Here is a 26,057-nt window from a genome sequence, read left to right on the forward strand (position 1 = left end):
CTTCCGATAGCACACAAATGGGTAGTAAAGTGTTATACAAAGCAGCATTTCACTTGTCAGCTGCACCCCTGCTGTTGATGCTTCCCACGAGGGAGCCGTTGAGTGAAATGGTGTATAGTCAGCTGGCTCTATTTTCCTTCTCTCCTATGCAATGACTTCACCTCATTACCTCCCAGGTGAAACTGGAGCCGTCTGCATCAGCAACCTGCTTCTGATTTCAAAGACTGAGTTAGGATTTATGACTGTTCACTGTGGAAGGCAGGGGCATTGGAGCACTAGCCTATTTTAAATCTGTTATACCAACTTTTTGTTGCAGTCACTGCTTCTGGAATTAATTGTTGGGCTTTCTTGGTCAGTTTTGTTTTCCACTACTGCAGTAGAAGGTTGAAAAACATAGGGAAGGAGAGCAACACTACAGAAAAAAATACCTATTAAAAATCTTCCCTGTGACTCCTGAGAAATGGCACAGTAATCCTAGATGTAACATTGAAATAGTGCTTGCAGCTCTCCATTTATCAATTTAAAAAGTGTATAGCTAAGTATCTAAGTATGCAGAACACAAAAATGCATTCGTAAAAGAAGAGGGAATAATACTGGTTTGTTTGCTTCTCTGCTCTAGCAGCTTTTTAGATAACGCAGGCTGAACACTTTTAATTGTCTTTGTAAGATACATTTGAAAATTCATCAAACCCTTACCTATTATTCCAAACCAGTTATTTAAAAAAAATGTAAATCCTTCCATTTCTATGGAGATGAGCAGTGACAAATAATTACAAGTGTAAGCTCGGATCAAGTGTATCTGCAAATAAAAGCCTGTGCTCTCCCAGGGCGTCTGCAGCTCGAGAGTGCCTGAATCCGAGCTGCCCAGTGAGAGGTTCCTTGGCATTCATCTCCTAGTAGGCTAATCCTATGCTGACAACACTTAAGAAGAAGAAATCTTTTTTTCTCCATTCTCCCTCAGCATTCAGTATAACCTATTTAATACAGAGGCAACAACTAAAGCAAAAAAATCACAAGCTCAGCTTGTTCTGTTACTCTAAAACCCAGTGTAGAAACTGAGGAAGTTGGATCACGTGGAGCAATTTCATGTGTATTTAAGGCAGCTCCAGGCAAAGAATGAGCAGAGGGAAAAAACATTCCCAAATTCTGTCCCCAGGTGTAGTTTCATACTTCTGCACGTGGTGCTATTTACAGCGCTGTTTCTCACGGGTCCCAGGTGGGAAAAGCGCTTCCCACAGAGCTCTTGGGAGCTCTTAATGTGATGGTGCTCCACCAGGTTGCATGCCCTGTTTCTAATCCTCTTGGAGGTTACCATCTTCCCATTAGCAACTGCTCTGCAGACACAAAAGGTACTGAAAATGTGGTAATACAGATTGCTTGAGAGGAAGTGCCTTGGGAAGCTGACAGAAGTGGTACGGGGTTGTAGGGAGCTGGTTCATCCTGAGTGAGGATGCCCAGCTGCTCCAGCCAACCTAAAAGTGCTTCTGAGTTGGTGTCCTTTTTTGCTTGCGTAGGTTTCTCTGAAAAAATAGTTAACTCACATAGACCTGCTTGATGACTTCTTAATTCCTAAGCATTTCATGTGTCCTGTGTTACAGGGAAGAATAGTGTGTTTGGGTTTGTCCTTCGTATCAAAAGTTATAATAGGTTTCATTTTAGTCTTATCAAACTGAGATAACAAAGGAATGGAAAAGGAGAGAAAAGCAAAAAAAAACAGAAAAAGGCACTGAAAGAAATTTGAAACAAACAAAAAAAGAACAGCAGAGCAGTTCCTGCAGGCACAGCTCAGGACTATAAGGATGCCTCCCGGAAGGTGAGGGTGGTGGAGGACAGATGGGACAGGAGCCAGCACTAAGTGGGAAAGCCCAGGAAGAGCATCTCCCGGAGCTCAATAACTGCGACACCGAACTACCTCGCCCTTGCCTGCTTCTCTGGGATGTGCGTTTCTTGGGCAGGGATCATGTGTCTCTGCCATCCGGTGCTCTCGTGAGTGTTATAAAATATTTCAGTGCTCTAGTGAAACATGTGAAAACCTAGAGGGCACCTTGAAGAGGAGAGAAGTGTGTGAAAAAAAACGTAAGGGAGGTGTTTCAGTGTGAGGAAATGGGAATAAATTTTAAACTTCGACTCTACCCCACTAGTGTCGCTTAATAAATCATTTAAATAAAGCGCTGCCATGAGGCATGGAAGCACTGAGGAGGTGTGAATGGATCAGCAGCCTGGTAGCTAAAGGGTGCATCTAAGAGGTGAGATGCTTTCTCTAAGGCACAGTCAGAGATTTGAACTAAAATGCCCAGAGATCAGTTATCTTGCACTGTTCTGGCACAGTCTGAGAGAAACCACTCCCAGAACAGTTTTGAGTGCTGGAGCCCTCTCTGGGGATGTGAGATGGGTCCTTCAACACAAGGGAAGGACCTGGACCTGTTATGCCTACTGCACTAGAGTAGGTGTAGGTATTCCTGGTTTTTCAGTGCCCAGTGGGAGACTACCGTTTCTGCAACCATTATTGAATCCATGTTTTAATCATACAGAATTTGGGCTGTCCCTCTCCTCACTGTTATTTTTCACTGGAGTGGATTCAGTAGTTTAAATATGACCCAAACAATTCTTATTTTGCAAATAATAGTTTAAAAGTATTTGCTTAGCCCTGCCTGGGGTATTGCTAGAGCTTTCCTTCAGCCCACGTCTCATTGCTGTAAATTAGCAAAATAGGAAGGACTCCAGTTTTTAAACAGAGGCACTAGATCTGCTCTCCTCAGTTGGCAGAATTCAAGTCTTTGTGTTATATCCATCACATGACATAGGTTTGTCAGGGGAAGAAGCGGTGTCAGAGCTGCGTAGCTGTTGGCAGCGCTTCCCCCGGATGGGGCGGGCGGCAGCCGAGCGAGGCAGGAGGCGTGGGAAGGGTCCTCAGTTTGATCTGCTGGTTAAGGTGACTGCAAAAAAATATGTGTGGATAGCTGGAGACGGTCCTTCCCTCTCGGAGAAGGATGGCTGTGGTCCCTGTGTGGTCAGCGGGGACCCCTGCACGACTAGCAGCCGGGGTGTGTGGGCAGGCGCCTAAAACCTCCATCAGGCAGGAGAGGGAGGGGGGAGCGGAGGAGAGGTCAGGAGCAGCCATGGCTTTGGCTCCCCACATACAGACTTGGCTTCTCTTTGAAATGGAACATTTTCCTCTTGCTCCTGTTGAAACAAATAGTACTCATGTCTCCCAGGCATGCTTTTTAGCCAGGATTTTGTCTGGTTTAAAGTGGGGAGGACAGGGGACCACAGCCTTTGCCACTGGGTGGGACTGATGCTTTCAGGCCACTTACTACCTCCTTGTGATCCATATTAAATAGGGCAGAAAGTAACATTGTGCTGTGCTAGGTATTTTTTTGGCAGAAAAATTGCGATTTGCTAATGGCCTTTCCCCAGTTAAATGCTGTACAACTACATTCTTGTAATTAATATTTAATCAGACACTAATAGCGCTTTATGCAGAATTCAGATGTGCTGGTGAGACCTTGCTGCATCTCAGAGCTTCGGGCTGTTGTGCTGCTTAGAGAACGGTTGTGTGTGTATTTTAAAATGATACACCGACGGATGGCTCTGCTTACATCGCTGCAGTCAATGTAGAGGAAATATATTATAACACAGATAAACATGACTGCAAGTTGTTTCACTCTATGAAATTTAACAACACTGACAGCACAGTAAGACCTTTTGAGGACACAATTCCTTCAGAAGACTAGACAGTAGATTTAGGGAAATATCATGATTATTGGAGTGGAACTGGCGCTTACTCCTTCTTTTTACCTACAAAACTTTACCTACAAAAATTTTACCTACAAAATTGAAGGTTCATAAAAATTACGGTAAATTTTTCTCTTTCTTTTCTCTCCTCTTTGACCATTAGATCGCTTAACTGTGCTGTTAGGCGACGTGGCTTGATCTTTTGTGTTCCTGAGAATAACAGTTTGGACTGCACTGCTAAACAGAAAACCTTAAAGCCAAGCCACAATTAAAAGCCTCAGTGAAATTAAATTGAAAGCTACATGTGTACAATTAAGAATAATAATGGGGAAAATCAATCTTCCTGGTGAAGTGAGTGTTGACATACTAGATATTGCCTTTCAGGTTTGAATGAAAACGCTTATAGTGTTTTTCTTCAGTTGTCATTCAACCTAACGTTAATTACACTGTAGGGTTTCCCCAATGACATGTTTGTTGAGCTGTATGTAAGTGACAGGATGATTATGTCTAAATGATTGGTAAATGTGTTGGCTTTGAGGGCTTAAATATTTGTATAAATGATTCTTCCAAAAGCTGAGGAACGCTTGACATCTCCACAGATAACAAGATAACAGCTTTGTTACCCACCTTATTTTAGGGCTATATTTTGATTTTTCTTGCTCATTTTGGTAGTTTCTTACTCCAGCAGAGCAACCATGAAAATCTGAGGGGCTGTTTCAGAGTCAGAAGCAAACCAGTATAGAGATGGTGACAGAATCTCCATGCAAAGAAGGAATTTCTCTTGTAGCTTTAAGACATGTGCAGCTATGATGCCTACTTTTCTGAGAGCAAGTGAGGAGAAAATAGACCTGAAGTTAGTGCCTTCAAGTGGGGAGCGCCTCTTACCTCTGTGAAAGAGGTAATTTGTTTCTACAATAAGTGGAATAGGATTTTGCAAAGTTATTTTAAAGGGTGAAATTTTGTAATAAACATCCTGATTGAAATCTGCGTGATCTTAATAGGAATAATATTGTGACGATTTTCATTTCTAAGGAGCTGCTGACATGTTCAGTTAAGGAGATGTGTGTAATGAATGTGAACACTGGGATGACGGCCTAAAAACATTTAGCAACTTGCCTTCACTTTTTTCTATAAATTAAGCAGCGTGTCTTAGACCAGAAAGAAAAGTAGAATAAAGGAACATGTGAAGCAGGGCAGAGAAGAGAGAGCTTTAACTGGCACCATTTCAGGCTGCGCAGATAGAGAAACCTCCCGAGGAAGCAAACGGGGTCGCAGGCAGGAGGGGAAAAAGGGCAAACCCAACCTGTGCGCTGGCGGATCCACTGGGCAGTTCACATAAGTTAAGACATGAAAAGTATGGTGAGATTACACAATAAAAGGAGAGGATACTGTCTGTAAAGAGATTTTGGGTGATTATTGAAAGAGTGAAATTCTCATAGCTCAGCTATGGGTTACCGCTGCGTAAAAATTGTCTAATTTACTGAAAGTGAAAAGGTGTCTCTGGGCTGTCAGAAGTTCTGCCAGTGGAACTGCTTTTTTGAGACAGGGGCTTTTTGTAACCTAATATCTATTTTGGTTGTCTAATAAAGATGTGAATCAGTTAGGCCATAGCACAGCATTATGTTCTGAGCCAGCTTCTTCTGTAATCTCAAATGATCCTACAAATAGATATTCCAAAGGAACTTCAGTTTTTGTGGAAAAAGCCTGTCTTTATTAGTCCTACTGGTGAAGTTCAGACTGCGTCCGTAATCTCTCTGGCATTGATTATGGTGAGTAGGGTGTTCAGCAAAAATAATTTGAGTCCTGTTAACGATCATACAATCATATAACTCTCTTCCTCTTTCAAAGGTGCCACAGTCCACTTCATTGGCTTCAAGAATAGCTCAGGGATTTTTCCCACCTGCTAACACTGAAATCCAGCTGTTTCAGTGGTAAAACCTGGCATTTGGTTGGCATCTCAAGGCAAGTTTACTCTATGCTTCACAGCAAGGAGAGGGATTTGCCAAAACTGGATTGAACAACAGGATTTGAGCATTAAACAGTTTTAGGAAAGCATTCACTGATAAAGCTGGAATTTGATGAGGACCTGGGGAATGATGTGGCTTAATGAGTGTTATTTGCTAATTGGCAATAGCATCAAGTCTGCCCTACCTTCTGGTTCTTCTGGAATCTGCTGGAAGCTGGTGTTGCGGGTCGCACTGGAGGGTATGGTGGTCTTTGTTCTTTAGGTTTTATAACTTCTTAGTAGTCTCAACAAATGGATCTATATTAAAAGCAGTTAAGTATAAATTAAAGTATAAAAGCAGAATGAAGCAAAGTGGATTTGATTCTAGCATCATTAACCAGTCATTTCAATGAGGTGACTGGACGCACTGGAGACACTGGGATTTTGTTTTATTTAAAATAAGGGCAAATGAGAACAGAATTGGATCCTTTGCATTTTGTCTTTCAAGTGTCTGTTACAATAAACTTCATGTGACAGAGACCGTATACGTCTTTTGTTCTGTGCAGCTCTGAGCACGTTATTGTGATTCTGAAAATAACCACTAATCATTTCCTGAAGAATTGTCCTTTTTGATGAACCACTGTGTATTTTCAGCTGCTTTTGACATTATGCCACTAAAAGCTGTTTTGCTTTTAAAATGTGTTTCTTCAGCTGTAGTTTGAAGTTCAGCAGCACAATTGTCTGTGAGGATAAATGGCTTTGTCTGGAAGATTTAGAGATTACAAGTTTGGGGAAGGAGAATGAGGAGGAAGATACTAGATGGGGTCCTTGGGATAATAAGACATACTAAATTTTCCCCTCTTCCTCTATATTACAGAATGGTCACAGAGTCACAGAATGATGGGGTTTGGAAAGGACCTCTGGAAATCATCTAGTCCAATGCCCCTGCCATAGCAGGGTCACCTACAGCAGGTTGCACAGCATGGCGTCCAGGCAGGTTTTGAATGTCTGCAGAGTTGGAGACTACACCACCTCTCTGGCACCCTCCCTTTAAGTATTTATAAGCATTGATAAGATCCCCCTTAAGTCTTCTCGAGACTAAAAAGACCCAAGTCCCTCATCCTTTCCTCATAAGAGAGATGTTCTAATCCCCTAAGCATCTTTGTAGCCCTTTGCTGGACCCTTCCCAGCAGATCCCTGTCCTTCTTGAACTGGGGAGCCCAGAACTGGACGCAGTACTCCAGATGTGGCCTCACCAGGGCAGAGTAGAGGGGGAGGATGACGTCCCTCGCTACTGGCCACAGTCTTCTTGATGCACCCCAGGATGCCATTGGCCTTCTTGGCCACCAGGGACCATTGCTGGCTCATGGTCATCCTGTTGTCCACCAGGAGTCCCAGGTCCCTTTCCACAGAGCTGCTCTCCAGGAGGTCAGCCCCTAACCTGTGCTGATGCACTTGCCTTTGTTGAATTTCATAAGGTTTCTCTCTGCCCAGCTCTCCAGCCTGTCCAGCCCAGCTCTCTGCACCACTAACCACAACCCTCTGAGCTCTATCTGCCAGCCACTGCTCAGTCCACTGCACTGTCCATTCATCTAACCCACACTTCCTGAGCTTGCCTGTGAGGATGGTGTGGGAGACAATGTTGAACGCCTTGTTGAAGTCAAGGTAGGCAACATCCACTGCCCTCCCCTCACCTGCCCATCCAATCATGCCATTGTAGAAGGCTATCAGATTAGTCAGACATGACTTTCTCTTGGTGCATCCATGTCGACTGCTTCTCATAATCTTCGTTTCCTCCAGATGCTTGGAGATGACACCCAGAACAAGCTGTTCCATCATCTTTCCAGGGGTGGAGGTGAGGCTGACTGGCCTGTAGTTTCCTGGCTCTTCCTTCTTGGCCTTTTTAAAGACTGGAGTGACATTGGCTTTTGTCCAGTTCTCAGGCACCTCACTTGGTCTCTAAGACCTTTTAAAGATGATGGAGAGTGGCCCAGCAATGACTTCCTCCAGCTCCCTCAGCTCCTCTCCAATGGGTGCCTCCCATCAGGCCCCATGGACTTGTGGATATCCAGTTTACTTAATTGATTTCTAACTTGATCCTCTTCAACCCAGGGAAAGCCTTCCTTCCTCCAGACTTTCTCTGTCACCTGCAAAGTCTGGGACTCCTGAGGGCTGGCCCGAGCAGTAAAGACTGAAGCAAAGAAGGCATTGTTAATATTGATGTGAGAGAAACTAAAATAAGAGGAGCAGAAGATGGAAAGCAGTTTTCATAAAAATGCTAGTTCAACTGACGTGAATTTTTTGAAGGCACCTGTCAGCTCTGTTCAACTTGGTGCAGAAGGGCAAGGAGACCACCCCGGTACGTGGCTGGGCTGCAGTCCCTGTCTGCTCCTCCAGTGGGCTGCCTTCTGGCTGCAGACTTGTTCCCGTCTTCTCCCCCCAAGATTACATGTTTATAGTTGATTGTATCTACATCTTTTTTGAATTTTGCTTGATACTGTTCTCTATTACACTCAGAAATTTCTCAGTGCCAAAATATCCTTTAATCCAAATTCTAACTTGAATATAAGAAATAATCCATGAGGGTACTGACTGAGCAAGTCAGCAGTTACCGATTAGAACAACATTTTGAAATATGCTGATTTGTAGCCTGGAGATACTAATTGAAAAATAGATAGACTATATGCACTAAGATGTGATTCAGTGAGGACATGTGTTGCAAAGTGGCTGCTGTAGTACGTTGCAGTATAGAGTTATTAAAATCAAAATGAAATTTTGTAGAAAATGTGTTAGTTATTATTAATGTAATTAATAGAGTTCATATATTCTACTGTAAAGTATTTTAAATTCCATGTAGTTCAAACAGAGACACATTGTTGTTTTAGCTATAGCTAACTGATGGTGATCTTAAATACCCATTTGAGTTCTTATTTCTGTCATTTTCAGTGCAGGTTTACGTGCAAATATGTTTCTTTGGTGGCTAAGTGTTAGTTGTATTCTTTTTTAATATTAACTTTACATGGTTGGTATTTGTGTAAATTTATATAATTCATATTTGTTATTCTAAATTAACAATAGGATTTACTTTTATTACTAAGAGATTCGTGCAAGATGAGATGTCTATTTTTTTCCACTCTCTGTGTATTTATTTTGGAGTCTTATAATAGGAGTTAGTTACGAGATGTGGCTGAGGAGCCTGTAATGTATCTCTAGGGAGGGAGACAGTTTTCAGGATACGAGAAGTTTCTATGAATACCTGGGTAAAATTTTGCAAGGTGCTAAAGAGTGCCATTGAAAATAGTGTTCCTGTGTTCGTTCATCCATCTCGCAGCTGTGAAAACTGTAATGAGAAAAAGCACGATGGGTGCAGTATATCAGTGCCGGTCCTTCCCCTCTCTCACGTGTGACGGCTGGAGGGGGATGAAGGGGTGCCGGAACTCCCCTGGCTGCTGGTGGAAGGATGCTTTCTGTAGGTGGAGGTGTTGAATTGCCCGCTCGCTTCTTTCTTTACATTTGGTCCCTACCCAGGGAAATTTTCCTTCACAAAACTGCTAATTGTTGTAACAGAAGCCTATAAAAGTTCATTAGGGAAATGAAGTTCTGCGTTTACAGTAGATTGTAATTTGAAAGGTAGCCAAATGCTGACTGCATGCAAATACATTTCCCAAATCTACTTTAGTTTGAATATAATTAACTTCAGTGTCTATAACTTGCTCTGCCAGTACCAGCATCACTGCCAATATTAACAGGGTTTTTCTACCGGTCAGGGTAATTAAAGCAGTATACCAGTCTCAAATGATCTAATAAGGATAGCAAAGAGCTACAGCAAATCTAAGTACAATGTAGGTTGTCAGGTAACCTTCTCTATGTCATCGGAATACTATAATAGTATTTACATTCTAGTGAGCAAGTTATTACTGTTTAGAGCAAGGATCCTTTCTTTTCTTCTTTTTTTTTTTCTTTTTTTTCCTGTATTTCCTTATGGGTATGATACTGAGTAAATGTCCTGGTATTTATACTAGTTCACCAAAACACTTCTCACAGTAGAAAGCCGTACAAAATGACTAATCTTGAGATGCTTTGAGGATTTGCAAGTGGGATCAAAAAAGAAAGTCCCTCACTCTCAAGAAGTAAAAAAAGTAAAAAAGAAGATGTATCATTTGCAAGACAAGCGAAAAAGGAACCTGTAGATAAGTAAAGGAAATATCTTCCTAGTGAGAGCTAGGTAAGAATTGTTAGTAGGTGAGTCACATTGGCAGTCTGCTGGCGTATTTGTCCTGGAATGGCCATGCAGATGCTGAGGAACTTCTGAGCATTTTGAACTTTATCAAGAACCTCCAAACTTGACCTGGAAGCATGCGGGCTCTGCAGGTTGGGAAGGCTCTCATGCTGCTAATTGAGAGTGCTTTGCTTTTTCACGTGTTTCTGACTTTTTTGAGCTTTCAAAGCATTGCTTCTGGGTTTTAGGCTTTTTATTCTGTTTTATGCAGCAGACTCTCTAGAAGGTCGATGTGAGTGGATTTCACCATAAGCTTCTGCCATGGTCCATTCATGCAGCTTTATAATTCTATAATATCGTGAATGCAATTCTATAATACGATAACTATATAAAAAAACTTTTGGATAAAATTATCATATTATAGGATTGCGTTCACAATATTATAGAATTAAAACTTTTGGATATAAAATACAGAAACTTCCTGGAAACTATGAAGCAATGACAGTACTTGGGAGAGTTTGCCTCAGACTCAAGAAAACTCAATAGAAACTCTTGTCTTCCAACTTGGCTGGTTTATAATTCACTTACCGTAGAGAAACATGTTAATATAATTTACCTTCAGGAGGGTTTTGGTTTTTTTAGTGAAATCATTCATTGAGATGGAATTTTAGAAGTCTCAGAATAGAAAATTGGAAGACCCAATCTGTGTTCCATTTGTGCTGTTAGAAGATTTGGAAAAGTGCTGGTCGATGTATTTGAACTGGGAAGGCTGTTCAGACTACTGCATAGGCTGGTGCCTGGATTTGCCTCTTGTCTCATAAGCGTTGAGAATAAGAGGCCGTTGAAGTGAGGCGAATGGAGAGTCTGTGTCGTTCCTAGGGGTGAGGTGGGAGACTTTTCTGGGGGGGTGGACCACAAGTCTCATGTCCTTGGTGACATGCTGCATTTTGCAGCAGAATAAGAGTAGAAAGGACAGAGGGGAGACCAGTAACACAAAACATAACAGTAAGTTAATTTTACAAGCCTGTGTGCTATAATATTTTCGTTCTTATGGAATTGTTAACCCAGGAAGACAGGTGAGCATTATTTATTTATAAATACGAAACAAAATCTGATGCCATTAGCTGCAGGTTAATGAAGTTACTAACCAAGTATTTTCTCTCTTAACCTGAAAGTTGTTTCCCTTTCCATTGTCACCATTATAATAGCTTCATGTTACCAAATAAAATCTGTGCATGTGTGACAGGACCTGTTTTTTCCTTCATTTCTCCTGGCTTTAGCTTTGCTGGCCTCAAGGATTTTGCCACTCGATAGAGCTGGTAACTGTGCTGCAACCTCTTCAAGTGATTTCAAAGTGAGAGTTAAAGAGTGAGATGATGTGGAGCGCGGGTGGGCTTTTGTGCGTGCATGCGTGTGGCACATCAAGGCTGGCAAGTCTTTGGTGCTATTTCTGTAGTGGCTTCCAATAAAATGGGTTTGCTCTGTCGGATGGAAAGTAAACTTGACATTTTGTTGAGTCTGAGGCAAACTCTTCCGAGCATCTTACTGTCTGCTGAGGTTTATATGTCTGCAATGTACTGCGACCGGATGCTGCTTCACCATTTCTGGGAGCTCTGAGAACAAGAGGTACACTTCCATAATTAATAATAGAAAACAATTTCCTTTTTAATTTTAATGATGTCAGAAAAGATCCAGTCCATCATGCTTTGTGAACCAGCTCCTGGCAGCTGCTAAATAATAGAGAGGAAACTCCTGCTTGCTTTCTCTCCAGTGGATATACCATGTTACTGGTTATCCCTTAGTCCCTGTTTTCATGCAAGTTCATTAAATAAAATTGGTGGGTGATAGGTACGTTACTGCCTGAAGGCCACTTTGATTCCTGTGTTTTAGTATACTGTGGCAGAAGGGTAACACTTGCAAGTACTTGAGGAAGAAATAATTACAGCCAGATGAAGTTGCAGAATTTTCTGACTTTCTTAGTGGTCCCTATGAAATTGGCTTCTAAATTTGCAGTCGCATGCTTTTCAAACAGTGTTATCAGTAGTTACCCTGCCAGGAGAAGGAATACAAAGTTCTAGAGTTTCTGGTTCCAGAGACTGATTGATGCTTTGCTTTGGCTTCCCGCTGCAAGCTGGAACAACTTCATCTTTCTTCTATCTCTGTGGTGTTGCCATCTGCCATTGGGGTTAGCAGGGAACTCATTTTAGGATTGGTTAAGCCATCTGCGGATTTGGGACCTTAACTCAGAAATGGTGCATGGCTGAACCGAGGGAAAGCAGGCTACTGAACAAATTAAAACTAAAAGTGTATTTCATCCTTCCAGTTTGTATTTGAATTTAACCTCCCTTTTTGTGTGTGTTTTGTTATACATCTTAGAGGATTAATTAAATGTTCTTCTTAAATATACTTCTGTGGTAAAGATTAGTTATACTTCAGATTGATACAAGAACGCTGTCCTGCTTGGAGCTCTCACAATGGCGGAGGGCTGCTATCAAGATTTTAAGCCACCTTGGCACACTTGTGAGTCTGGGCTGCTCCGTGGAGGTTCCTGGCATAACACTGGCACAGAGTCCCAGCAGAGCTCTGGGACCCGTTCAGCTATGGGCGATGTCCTCCAGCTGACACCCACCTTGTGTGGACACAAGAGGACTCTGTAACATGGGACTGGAGACAGGACAAAGAAATATTTGCTTTCATATACATGTTTGGACACAATCAGTCTGTTAACATAAGAATGCTTCTTATAGGTCTGTACCAAAGCTGGTGTTATACCATGAGCTTCAGAGAACATCTTTCTAACGGGTGGCTTGTGTAAAGTTAAACGGAGGCAGCTGTAGTTTGTATAAAGGAGGAGTTCAGCCTGAGCAGGAAATAGCAGTTGAGCGGAACAGGGAAGATGGCTTTTAATCACCAGGGCACAGGAATACCCTTGTTGGATTAAGTGCAAACATGAGGGAAAAGTAACGATGGGCAGAGAGAAGCATCATTAAATATCAAAAGCGGTCATTTAGAGAGAGCCTTCCAAGGAATTTACATTCATGGCCAAACCCTCCGGCTCCAGAAGGCAATAGAGGAGTGAGATAGGAATCATCATTGGCTTTGGATGAAAAGCAAGAATCTAGATTTGAGATAAGGGAAGCAGAAGGACAGAGGAAAGATTTCCGAGGTGTCTGTCTGTATTATGGTGGTTCCATATAGGGAGCAGGATCACCAGCCCTCTGGCTATCCTTAGACCTAGAAGTGAGGGCTTACTTATAGGACAGTTATTACTCAAAATTTGGGCAATTTTCCTCAAAGCTGATAAAGGTTGCAAGAAGAAAGCAAGTGTTCGGAACGAAAAACAGGATTTCATGGTGTACCCTCATGACTGATCTCTCTTTGGTGTCCTGGACACAACTGGACAGGTATTAATTTATTAAGTGTATTGCTGTTTCATATTCATTTTAGTTAAAACCTTTTGGTTTTGATTTGTTACCCAAAATCATAACTATATGTATTGCCCAAATGCATTTTTTAAAACCTTAGTGCTGGCCTAGTGCTAATGAAGAGGCTGAATGAGCTAGTAAATAGCTGCCAAATAGCGGGTGCTGTATTTTCATGGTGCTAGCGGGACATGCAGAACCTCTGTGGGACTTGTGCCTTTTAATGAGGGAGAGAGTATACAGCTCCAAGCTGTGAAGATCAGTGTGAGGCTGGTACTGTCAAGCGATGTGAGTTTGGGGGAAACTTTTTCTGACGGCAATAATATGGTGCTTCTTCTGATTGTAATATGACCCTTACAACAGTGCTTGAACAGCAGTCTGACAGACCATGGTCTGCAGTGTTCGTGGGCAAGAGGAGGAATGATGGCTTTGTCACAAAATCGTTGGTTCCTTTGATAGATGAAATTATGAAAGACACCAGGTGGTGAGACTGAAAGCAATCAAGAAGAATCTGTAGTTTAGCAGAGCTCAGATCATAGGTTAAACCTAGAAACTGTGCTCGGAACTTCAGTTCTGAGAGACATCCCAACCTTGAAGATGGGAGACTTGTTGCTGAAACATGGAGATATGTTTGAGAAGTCGAAAAACTCAAATTCTGATACTATTTTGTAAGCAAGATTAACTTTCTTAATGTGTTGGCATATTGTCAGACTGTGGAGGCTACAATCCAGAATAAAGCAAAATTAATAAAAGGACATTGATCAAGTTGTGGACAGAGCAGTCACTCTACTGCAGGACTTGACTGTCGTCCTGCATGAAAGAAATATACTTCTAAAATGCGCGCTGCTGACGGACAGAACCTAGCTGGGAGTTTTGTTTTACCAATGACCACCAAGTAAACAGAAAGATTAATTTAATAGACCAGGTCAGACTCTGTTTTGTATAAAAAAATGTGTCATCATTGAAGTACCAGTGAGGGATATTTTCCTTCAATTTCAGTCCAATGTTGCACTAATATAAAAGGAAAGAATGCTTCAAAGTTGAGCAAAGATATCAAAATTCACATCCTTTATGCAGCCGTCTTCTCAATCATGTTTCACACAAAATACTCAAGTAGAATTTCAGTAAGAAATTATTTTGTCACTAGGAGTATCATTTATCCAACTTCGCATAGTTGGACTCAACTCAAGACTCCTGGCAGTCCTGAGTCGTAAAAACCTCTGGAAAAATGGGCCATCTTGTCCTAAAGATGGACCGAATGCCAAGAAACAGGAACATCAGATTATTGTAGCCTGCATTTTCTTATGCTGTTACCTGACATCCAAGAAGGCATCAGTGCCAGCTAAAGGTTTCCTAATGCATTTTCTTATGCTGTTACCTGACGTCCAAGAAGGCATCAGTGCCAGCTAAAGCTTTTCTTACGACTGTGGCATTTCAAAGAGCATTCTCTAGTGCCTAATAAAAGGTATGTCCTCGTGATGTAGTCTGTCCCTCAGCAGGGATGCTGATAAGGTATTTATTCTCCTACAGGATGCTATTTTCATGAAGCTTGTGGGAAGTTCGCAAGTTTCTCTCCCCTACTGCCAGCCAGTAGGTCCAAAAAGTTACTGTGGGTTGGGAAAACAGACACAAACTGTTGCACACCTTTTCCAATGTGATCACGTCTTGCTAGTGTGTGCAATCAGCTTAAAAAATGTTTAAGAGTCAAGAAGTTAGTACATTAATGGTTGCTGAGAAATGCAATAGAAATGACACAGATATAGCAGCTGGCTAGAAAATGTTGGTTTAGCAATGTTGTCCATGTTAACTTATTAAAATATTGTGCATTGTTTTCCACCATTTTATTCCCCTCTTTGAATTACGCATCTAAATTACTCGTTATAGCAGCTATTGCTATGGGATGAACTACAGGAAAATGTTGCCCTTTCCAAACAGCAGGGCCAGCAGGCTATCCATCCTGGTGGTACTTTAACAGTCAGGCTCTTTCTAAAGAACGGTGCAGTCTAAAAGATGTTCAGCCATGCCCTTCTGTGAGATGAGCTGTGCAATTCCTGTGCACCCTCTATCGCTCTTTCCTATTCTGAATGGGTTTTCTTTGTTTAAATTCCACAATTCTCTTGATGAGTTACTGGCTTGGACTGGCTATTCTGGTATTTCCTATTGGCCTTCAGAAGGAAATGTGAATGGCTCTTCTTAGTATTGTAAAGAAATACTTTTAATAAAGTTTATAAACGTGCAAAATAGATTTCAGAATGAAAGTAATTTGTATTGTCACAGTACAGATAATAGCATTTATTGGCAGAGGTAGAACAACTGTGAAAATCTGGTTTAAAAAAATTAACATCAATAAGTAATACAAAACTGAGGGTTTTTTACTTTTTTTTAAAAAACATTTCCAGAATTCTGCTAGTTTGTTAATAATTAAGGGAAACATGAATAGGTGAGAGAGTACTCCACTACTCAGAACTGCACCTTCATGGGGATCAGGACCAGATCCAGCTTGTCCCCCACTGAATGTTTTTGGAAATGCCTCACATTCTTGCAGTTTTTGGCAAGCTTTCTTAATCCCCCGTGTCGCCCATCTTCCGGGCAAACCTGTGCAACACTTGCTGCCAAGTCACAGATGAATGCAGAAGTAGTTGGCAGAACCAGATGTCCAGAGGCAAAGGACCTCTGTGTATTTTGACATATTCCTTGACAGCTTCTGGAAGGTCTCCTTGCGCATCATGTTTGGTATTTTCAGTATTGCCCATGGGTAAAGCACAAAATTATCCTAGTGGTAGGAAAAAAGGGGTAGAGATTCAGTATGAAGAGGATTCTCTCTAATGCAGGTAAGACACTAAGGAAGTGAGTTAGACTTTGCTCCTAATACAGTTTAACCGGTGCTAATAGTAAAAAATATCTTAATTTATCCTCAAAGCCAAGGAAATCTGTCCCTGAGAAAGTGCCTTCAAATTAATCACACCGCATTATTTAATGGCTATACAATTATCAGTCCCTTTGGTGTCTGTTAACAGGTTCCACTGTAATTGCTGCATGGAGAGGAGAAACTGTAATTTTGTTGTTGTAGCCCGTTAATCAGAAGCAAAGTTTGATGTGTTCTAAAATGATATTCAGGTTACCAATAACAATTCCAATCTGTCCTATAAATAGGTGGTTTTCTATTTTTTTTTTTTAAGTAGCCTGATTGTAGCATGCACGGGTATTTTCAGCAGTAATGAAAAACCTGCCTTAAACACTGTCATTGCTGAGAACCTTTATCCAAGCTACCCATCCTTTGAAAATTGCTGTGATTGTTGTACTTTCATCCTTCGGTAAAGGGTCCCGGCTGTGGGAAGCAGAGTTTGTAAGCTGACCTTGGGTTCTCCATATGCATGACTACAGCTGCTGATGATTTTTCTGTTGCTTATCGCCCCCCGCCAAGTAACCTGCTTTCAAACACTTCTAAATTCACCTTTCTCCCCCTCTCACTGTCTTCTAAGCAAGAACCGTGATCTGCATGTATTTCTGGTCTCCTCTCTTCTATTTCTTTGCAAAATGCTCCATTTCCCCCATGGGTTTTTTTTCACTAGCGCTTGAATTTTTGTCATGTTTGTCACGTTTATCCACCAATGGGCTGATACCCCACCATGGCAGGGGGGTTGGAACTCGATGATCTTCAAGGTCCTTTCCAACCTAAACCATTCAATGATTCTATGATTCTGTGATAACATGGGTGTCGTGGGAGTGATGGCGATGAGAACCAGAAGGGAATCCTGTATGTCCTCAGACGTACAGCCCAGTCACCAAGCTGGTTCACATTGCAGAAAGGGTTAATTAGAAGTTAAAGACTGAGTCTCTTACATTTAGTGAGTGTCTTCCTTCTTGAATTGTGGATGATTTGACATTAACTTTTCTGCTCACTATTTGTCAGTAGTAACCAAAGTATCCTAAAAAAAAACATAAGATGAGCAACGTCTTTCATTTTTGGAGTGTTTTGAGTGACAGCTAAGATTAATAAAAAATCAGACATTGTAACTTTAATGATCGCATGTAATGTATAATTATCTATGTGACTGAGCTGAGACTTCTTACCATCAGTATTTGCTCTGGTCCCATGGCTTAACAAGACCAGAATAATGAAAAATCACATTAAAAAGCAGCAAGGAATTTTTAGCGAAGCTTCAAACTATTGAGACAAATGTCCTGACGGCCACCTTTGCTCTCAGCTGAATCAGAGCAGCTATTGCTGTGCTTTGTCTGACTCAGCATTTAAACAACTCATGTCACACTGTCATTGTAAGTCCATTGTTGTTGGAAAACACGTTTTTAAACTTGAATTTAAAAAAGAATCAACTCCACTGATGCACTCAGAAAATGGGAGACAACTACGGGGCCTACCAACTAACCCTGCAGTGTAAATTACAGAGCGGCCAGCTCTGTCCTCTCCTTCTGAAACAAAATGTTACGTTTTAAGAGAAAAACCTTACGGGTAGCATTGTTGGCGGTCTGGCTGCCTCCCGAGCTGTCCGGAGGCACGCAGGGGGCTCCCAGGTGATGCACCAGGTCCATGGATGCATGGATGTGCTCACTGCTCACTTCTGAGCAGGCTGCAAATGCACTTTAACACAAAACTCTGCTTTGGAAGGGTAAATGAAGTGAGAAAATGTAACAGGTAAAGTCTTTTCAATGACAGAGCTGTCTGACTTCAGCAGGCGGAATTTTACTCTGACTTTTATGTTCTTACGTTTATTTTTCTGAGTGAGTGTACTTGACAACACGGTAAACAGGATCAGAAAGGAGCTCTTGGAGGCTCGCAGGATGCCAGCCTGCTCCAGCTGCTCTCATTCGCTGGGCACAAAATGACTCTTCTGCATGTAGTATTTTCTAGAAATTCCTGATGTGCTGCCCCAAACCTGAGCAAAGAAATGTGGGCTTACTGGTATGATTTTTGCTAAGCTTTTTTGATCATGACTTTGCTCTTATTACATCCTTTGACCAAGGGGTCAACTTTAGAAAAGGGAGACAACCCCATTGCTGTATGCATGTGGAAATACAGATTTTGAAAGATGCTCTTTGAAAAACTTGAACTGCCCAAGTCAAGGACAGCTGCATTTTTAGTCTTTTTTCTTCTTCTTCTTTTTTTTTTTTTTAAATTCTAAAATTACTGTTTTAACCCCTGTGCTCCAGAATGCCATGGGCCAGATTTACTTGGTGGTTTATCTATGTTTCTAAATTACATGTAGGACATGATGCCATAAGCATCTAAACATTTAAACTACTTGTTTCTTTTTGCCTTGTTCTTCCCTTCTGTTTTCTGGTGCGGATGTAACACCTGCTTTGTGTATCTGCTGAATACTTTGTCACTTGGTGTCTGGCTAATCAGATCTGATGAAGGGCTTTGCCTCTCTTAGGCCAGAAGATTTGGCTCAGACTTCCAAAGCAATTGCACACATTATCCGAAGGATTTATTTTCTTTCCAACAGTTATATTCTTTATCACACTAGATGTTTCCAAATTTGACCTTTACAACAGACAGCATAAAAATGAAAGCAATACAACCTTTTTAAACTGGTTTAGATGATGTGTTTGTGTTTATTCAGGGCCTGTTTATTTATAAACAATTTTGAGATAGCTATTCATTGAATATCTTATTTTTTTGAGCTGACTGTATAATTTAAAGCATACTATGTTAAACCTGGGAGTCGTTACATTATACAAACACTGTAAAGCTGAAAGTACAAACTTGCAAACCAGGGAACAGACAGCTGGAGTAAATGTGCTGTGTGAATTGTTCAGGCACCGATTATTCTCTTTTTAGCAAAGATGATGATAAAGCTGTTTTGAGTTGTAACCAAGCCATCTATAAGTACTAATGTCTGGAAGATAAAGCAATACAAATTCCATTTAGGAGTGTGATGTCCTGAAGGGCATATGGGGGAAGGCTCACTCGATAGCCACCCTGCAGCTTTCACAGTTTGCCGCGACACTTGCTGCTGGGCACATATGAGATGCGATACAAGCCTAAATGGAGCTTCTGCTCTAACCCAAGGTAGCTGCTCTTATGAATTATATAAAGCATGGTTTTAAAAAAGCTCATGGCCACTAATGAAGAAAAAAAAATATACTCAGGAATGTGGTGGGTTTATTCCCAGAGATTTTCTTTCACATTTATAATTGAAATCTGAAACCAGGTCAGTTTTATGCTTCCTTTTTTTGCTTATGTGCAGGCGGATAGTTTTCACACATCTGCATTTTTCGGTGCTAAGTTCTATATGGATCAAATCTTAAGTAACTTAACAGCAGATTAATATTTTACTGGCTGTGGCTACACAGTCTGTTGTGTGCTGCTGAGTTTCTGTGCTCCTGGTGGTCTGAAGCCCACCACCGATCCTGGGGGCTGCCGTAGCTGAGCTAGTGCAGCTCTGCGGGGCTCTATCTCTGGGTCTGCCTCTGGGGTCACTGGAACCAGGGTGACACTTGTCAGGGCAATGACAAAAGTTGCTTGCATGTGTCTGCTGGGTGTTTTGCACCCATAGACAGCCAGGAAAAGCTTCTGCATCTGGCAAAAGAACCCTGATTAAACGAATCTGGACTTTGTTTGTTAAACTCTGTCTGTGCACCTGCGGACTCTTACTCAGTTTACTTATTACCTTTTTCACCATAATATTTACCACCATTGGTTAATATAATATTAACTGTTACATTGTTTGGAAAAAGAGGGAAATTTTTTCTTTCCAGGAAAAGTATTTTCCCCATTTTTGGCCATGTGCTATTTAGTGTTCTTCCCTGCCTAGCTGCTGCAATTTCTGTAAAAAAGTCAGGTTGTAAATAGTTCTATTTTCATGCAATGTTGAATGGAATTCAGTGTTGAATGGTGGAATTTCAGAGTTTGAAACTGCGTCTAGAGGGATCTAGGCTTGCTTTCTGTTCTTCCCTCCTTTCAACAGACTGATGTTCTGATCCTGTTACACCTTTGCATGGACTTCAAGAGACAGAATTTGACCGATGGTTTTTAAGGTGTGCGTTACAGCTGCCAAAGACTGGAAACAAGGATAATATCCTTGACCAAGGAAAGAGAACAGCATTTGAAATACTTAGTTTATTTTCAAGTTCTAGACTGCTCAGTGAGAATACAATAAAAGTCATACTTTTATTTGGTGTGAGTATTGGGTATGTGTGAAGGGGTCATCAGTAAAGCATTTTAATGCAGAACAGATCCGTGAGCCTGTGACACATTTTATATGAAGAATATGTTCCGTGGGAATGGATTATGGGTATGGTACTGGGGTGCTGCAGTGTTCGCGGAATTCAGTAGAAGCTACTTCTTTTCTTCCTTGGCTTCAAAAAGAAAATGCAGTCTCTATAGCAGCATGTAACTTCCCATTACAAAGCAAGAAGCCAGAAAGGCAGAACAGAATTTTTCCCCTGGAAAATTCTTTTTACTACTTTAACTGCTTTTTTGTGCTTGTTTAAAGAGGTTTTCCTGTCATTGGACTTGCACACACATTCATCCCGCTTTGATTTCTCCCGTCCTCCACCTTGTCAACAGGCACGTTTCTGTAGGGTGAAGATAAAGTGTGAAGAAAAATGATTGTGCCTTCTTTTCCCAATTTTTCTTACTTTCGTGTTTATACAAAGGCTCAATGAATTTTCAGTGTTCTTGCATGCCAGTTTCCTGCTTATTAGTTGTTTTCCAATAGCACCCACGGGCCGGCACTGCGTGCACGGACATCAGATTGGCAAAGGGTGTGAGAAAAGACGATGCCATCTGGGGAAGTGAAGCAAAGAAAAGCAAAGTGGCTTTCCCAGCGTCAGGCAGAATTATATCATAAAGCTGAAATTTGAGATGAAAAAATCGAGTTTTTCTTCAGTATCAGTGTAGACTGTCCTCTCTTGGTTTGCATTTGATTTTTGATACTCAGATCATTTTTACTAAACTCTGTCCTCTGCATCTTCCTCCCAGTTCCAGGCAGTTAGAGATTGAAGCATATCAGACAGTCACAAACAAGTGAAACATAAGGAATGGAGAGGACGGGGTGTTTTAGTTAAATCATTCAATTGCTCACTGAGGAACTGCTAGTGTCTAATTCCTATTCCCAGAGGCATGTTGGTATAGGTACACTTATACTGATGGGAAAGGTATCTTGTACACTTATACTTATACTGATACACTTATACACTTATACTGATGGGAAAGGTATCTTTCAGTAGCCTACTTGGATCTGATAAAGTGAAATAAGCTATACGGGGGAGAAAACCATTTTACCAGTGTTTCTACTTTTATGTTGCTGGACTGTTTCCTCCCTCTGTACTAGGCAGAGTCTACTTCTTGTACAGAAATGGTCTGACAGTAGATGTTCTGTCACTGTAATAAATCTGCTGGGGTTGTCCTGGTGTCAAAATTAAGCAAAAGTGAAGCTGAGTTAAAGCAAAACCTGTTTCGCATATTACTTCCTCAAAAAGGGACAAGAGAGCTTAGAAGTATTGGGCTCCTGTTGGCGTAGGTTTGCTGTCTTTCTCCGAGGTCGGGTGTAGGTCTGCAGCCATTTTCTCTAACCACTTGTAGGCTTTGTTTTGGCTGGGTCAATCTCCACTCTGGTAGGGTTGCCAGTGTGGTGGGGACACCAGCACCAGCACGTGCTGCCTGCAGAAGGCTGGTGGCTTGGCTGCAGGTGCCCACGTTTTCCTTCATGTAGCGTGAGCTCCAGCTGTCGGAACCCCACCTGCTCTGCCAGGGAAAAGTGCTGGAAACTCTCCAGAAAAAAACACAGCCATCTGATGACCCATCTAGAGCCAAAGTGTCAAATTTAGCGCTTGGTCGGTTATCAGTGGGACAGGCTTGTTTATAGATGTCTCTGATGTTTGCTGGTGATGAACAACAAGAAAAAAAAAAAGACTGGGAAAAGGTGCTGAGAAAATACTGTCAGACTGGAAGAGGTGCCTATTTATTCTTAGAAGTCAGCTTGCGGTATCTGTAATGTTTTTATGCTTGAATGTACATCTGAATATACAGTTGTATGATCATCTGCGTGACTTTTCTTTTTTCCTTTCTCACAGTGCATGCCAATTAAAGGCCTTGGATTTGTGCTCGGAGCCTACAAATGTATTTGCAAAGCTGGATTCTATCATCCCAACATCTTCTCAGTGAACAGCTTTCAGAGTAAGTGCCTTTGCTTGAGTGTAAAAAAAAAAAAAAAAAAGAAAAGGAAAAATGAAAACGGAGCTAGCATTAATAATGCAGTGCTCCTTTTTATCCTCATCAGGGTTATACAGTAAAATCCCTGTGGTTTGCAACTCTCGGATTATACAATCACTTAAGGGGTTCTAGCCCTTTGGTTTGTCATTCACGATACTCTTGAGAATCCTGTAAAACATACCCGCTTGAAGAATATTTGATTTGTAAATAAATTTAAAAACATGAAAAGAAGCCTTGCTATGAGGAAATAGAGATTTCTGGCGTCTGTGCTCAAGCACAAGTATTGAGGAAATTAATCTAGTATTTTTCTCTTTGGTCAGGGCAAACTAGAATGCCCTCGCCTCTGGCTTTGTGTGGGCTTTAATTGTTCTCATTTTACTTCAGTTGCAAAGGAGAGTCCAAAGGAGCATCCAAACTCTAATACTTGCTAATGAGGTAATAGAGATGGGTGAGACCTGAGAGTCTGGTTGGCTGTATGCTACGGATAACACGTAGCTTGCACTCGCCCAGGACGCAAGTTATACATTGCCCACAGTAAGGGAGACAACTCGGTTGGTACTCAGCAGGGAAAATATGTAAACTGCATGCCCAAAGTTGATGTCTGTTGATGTCATATGACCAAAGCATAACGTTGTAGTTATACTAGTGGAGCTCATGCTACAGTCACATGTGTAAAGCTGTTGCTTGAGGGTGTAACAGGGCATGCTTCTCTGCCTCCTGCTTTCGAGTGAATACCATCCCCAGCTTCTCCACACCATCCTATAACCAAAGGTTCGTGTTGTCAGCCCTCAGCTGCGGGAGCTGTTTGTATGAGATGCCCAGGGAATGGCGATGAGTAGCTTTCACCAAGCGTGGTCCAGGACTGGGTGTATTGTCTCCTGCCTTGTGTGAACACAGCCATTCCTGTTCCGCTGTAGAAATACCTCTGGTCATATTCAACACTTAACATGCACTTCTGTGATACTCACAGATACAGATACAGATTCAGATGTTTTGTACTAGTAAATCATGCAGGATTGTATGACGTGGTACTGGTAAAAGCATGTCCCCACACTACAGGGCTGCAAATAAAGTGTCCAGGTTCCTTCCTGTATTAGTTACTCTTTTTGCTTACGTAAACAGTGATGGGGATTATAGGTGAAAGGTGAGTAACTTTTAATATTAGGAAGACTTTAGAATTCCCTATTTGTTCGCGTCCCCAAGTTCCAGATATTAAGTCCTTTGACCTGTGTCATGGGTTGGCTTGTTTTTTATTGATTTGATCTGGTTTGCATATAGATTGGCCAAGATATCTTACCCCTAACTGTCGTGGTTTAGGCCAAATCGGCTACTGGGGACCTGGGGGATCCCAGATGGGACCGACAGATGCTCTCCTCTACCCCTCTTCAGAGAGAGGGGCAGAGGAGGAAAAAGAGACTTATGAGTTTAGAAGGAACTAAACTACTTTAATGAAATATTAATAATAAAATAAGAAAAAAAAATAATAATGAAATATATACAAAACCGTATCAAGCTCCCGAGATGACAATCACGACACTGGCTGGCACTGGGGCAGTCCCAGGCTGGACTCAGTGATGGACGGGGATGGGATTCCGGATCTGCATTCAGGATCGGGATCGCAGGCAGACGAACAGAGTCCTCCTCAGACGTCGGCCATTGCAAGAAGAGAGAGCTGACCTTTCAATCCCTCAGCCTTTATACTGAGCATGAGGCAGATGGGATGGAATACCCTCGTTGGTCAGTTTTGGGTCACCTGTCCTGTTCGCTCCTCCCCGCAGGTGGGACCCCACTATGCTTTTCCGCTTCCGACCCTCCAACGGGGCAAATAACAAAGTTGGTTGGCCTTGGTTGTTATAGCAATAAGTATAAGCAAGGTCCTCTCTGCATACCATGGCTGGGCATCAGCTATAAACATTGGTCTTATCACCCTGAGAGAGTGAACATTGTCTGCACAATATGCTGTTAATTTCAGTTGTTAGAGAGGCCCAGCTAAGAAGCGAAGTTACTGACCAAAATTGGTTCCGTTTTACCTCAAACCAGGACACTAACTCAGTATGTCTCTCATATATATATGCAAGAGATACATCATGTCTCCTGAATATGTATATGTAACATAAATAGCACAGTGTGTTTGTTCAACACTTTACCTGGTGAGTGTTTGTTTCCCTTCTCTTCATATTGTGGAGTGTCACAGAAGGCAGCCTCGTGATAATACTTTTTCTGTGGGCTGTGTCAATCTTTTGATACAGAGTGAGGATGATGTTTGGGTGCTCCTGCAGTGCGGTGAGTTACGGTGGAGTTGGGATTTAACTCCTTGAATGAGCGTATAAAAAAAAGTCATTCTTAGATTTGTGTCATACCAAATGCCACAGAACACATAAAAATAACGTGGCTAGAGATTGTAACAGCATTGATGATTAGGGATGAGATGCATTTTATCTCATATGAGCTGTCTAAAATGTATATGCTTGGTATGTATTAGTCATCTAGGTTTCAACTGCAGTCAGCATTGAGAGCGTGGCTCCCCTGGAGGGTAATTCTGCTGCTTTAGAAACGCAGAATTTGTCTTTAGATGGGAAAAGTAACTCTTCAGTTACTTTTTACTTTCAGTTACCTTTTTTCTCCATTTACTATAGAAGGAGGAGCCTATATAACTACCTTAGATTGGATATTTAGGTTCTAAGTAGCTAACATAAAATGAAGTTTGTCTCATGAAAGTGTTTGCATATGCTGATATTTTAGGGTGTGTAATTATATGATCTGGGGACACTTTGAGCATGTGTTACTGTGAGCTAACATAAATGTGAGTTTTGAAACAGTCAGCGATAAAAAACTGCTTTAATTCATACAGATGCAGCTCAATCTGCCAAGCTCTATAGGTGATTTCAGAAAGTGAACAGTGAGACAGATAGTGTGAGACTGGAAATGGCTGGGACGTAATGGGGGAAAAGACAGTGGTTCAAGGGAACTTAGCACTGTCACCCAGCTGCTTTCTGTAAAAAGAAAAAAGGAAAAGATGACATGGTTCAAATGGCTGTAGTATGTATCTGGAGGTTCAAAATGATGCTAATACAGGATTCCAGACACGAATCCGGCAAGCAGTTTTGACAGGAACTGTCTGACCTGAAGATGTCTTTGTGGAGATAGGTTGGTGAAGTCTGATGATAAAAGAGATGAAACTGAGTAGAAATGTTAATCATTTAGAAAATATTCCTGGTGGAAGAAAATAAAGAGGCAGGTAAGATTTGCAGGTCTCGAGATGTAAACAAGCAGCTTAAAAAAATGACAGGTTTTGTACTTCTGTGGATTGAAAAATTGGATCGAGTGTGTCATGCCTTGAAATGGGAGAATTTCTCAATGATTCTGGGATTCTGCACCACAGCAAAATATGGTTAACTACAATTGCACATTGTGCGTGAAGTGTCAGAGTTTTACATGGGGACAAGGTTCTGCTTTAGGTCCAGGTGAATGTTTTGGTTTGAGTCTGAAAGATAGCTGTATAAAGTGGCTTTGCAGGGAAGTTGGACACCGGATGGTTTGCTGGTGGGAAGGCTTAAA

At 41.6% G+C, this 26,057-nt stretch overlaps 1 protein-coding gene across 1 annotated transcript in view; it reads left to right on the top strand.

Moving 5' to 3' along the window:
* The window catches only part of GPR158 (G protein-coupled receptor 158), a gene marked incomplete at its 5' end in the record, with an annotated part of 207,124 nt that overhangs the window by 67,622 nt on the left and 113,445 nt on the right, over nucleotides 1-26,057 (top strand). The window contains one exon of the mRNA XM_009887157.1: nucleotides 22,361-22,463. Coding sequence (XP_009885459.1) covers nucleotides 22,361-22,463 — 103 coding nt within the window. The remainder of the gene's footprint in view (nucleotides 1-22,360; nucleotides 22,464-26,057) is intronic.

Source organism: Charadrius vociferus, unplaced genomic scaffold (genome assembly GCF_000708025.1).
Source record: "Charadrius vociferus isolate BGI_N301 unplaced genomic scaffold, ASM70802v2 scaffold126, whole genome shotgun sequence".
Lineage (NCBI taxonomy): Eukaryota > Metazoa > Chordata > Aves > Charadriiformes > Charadriidae > Charadrius > Charadrius vociferus.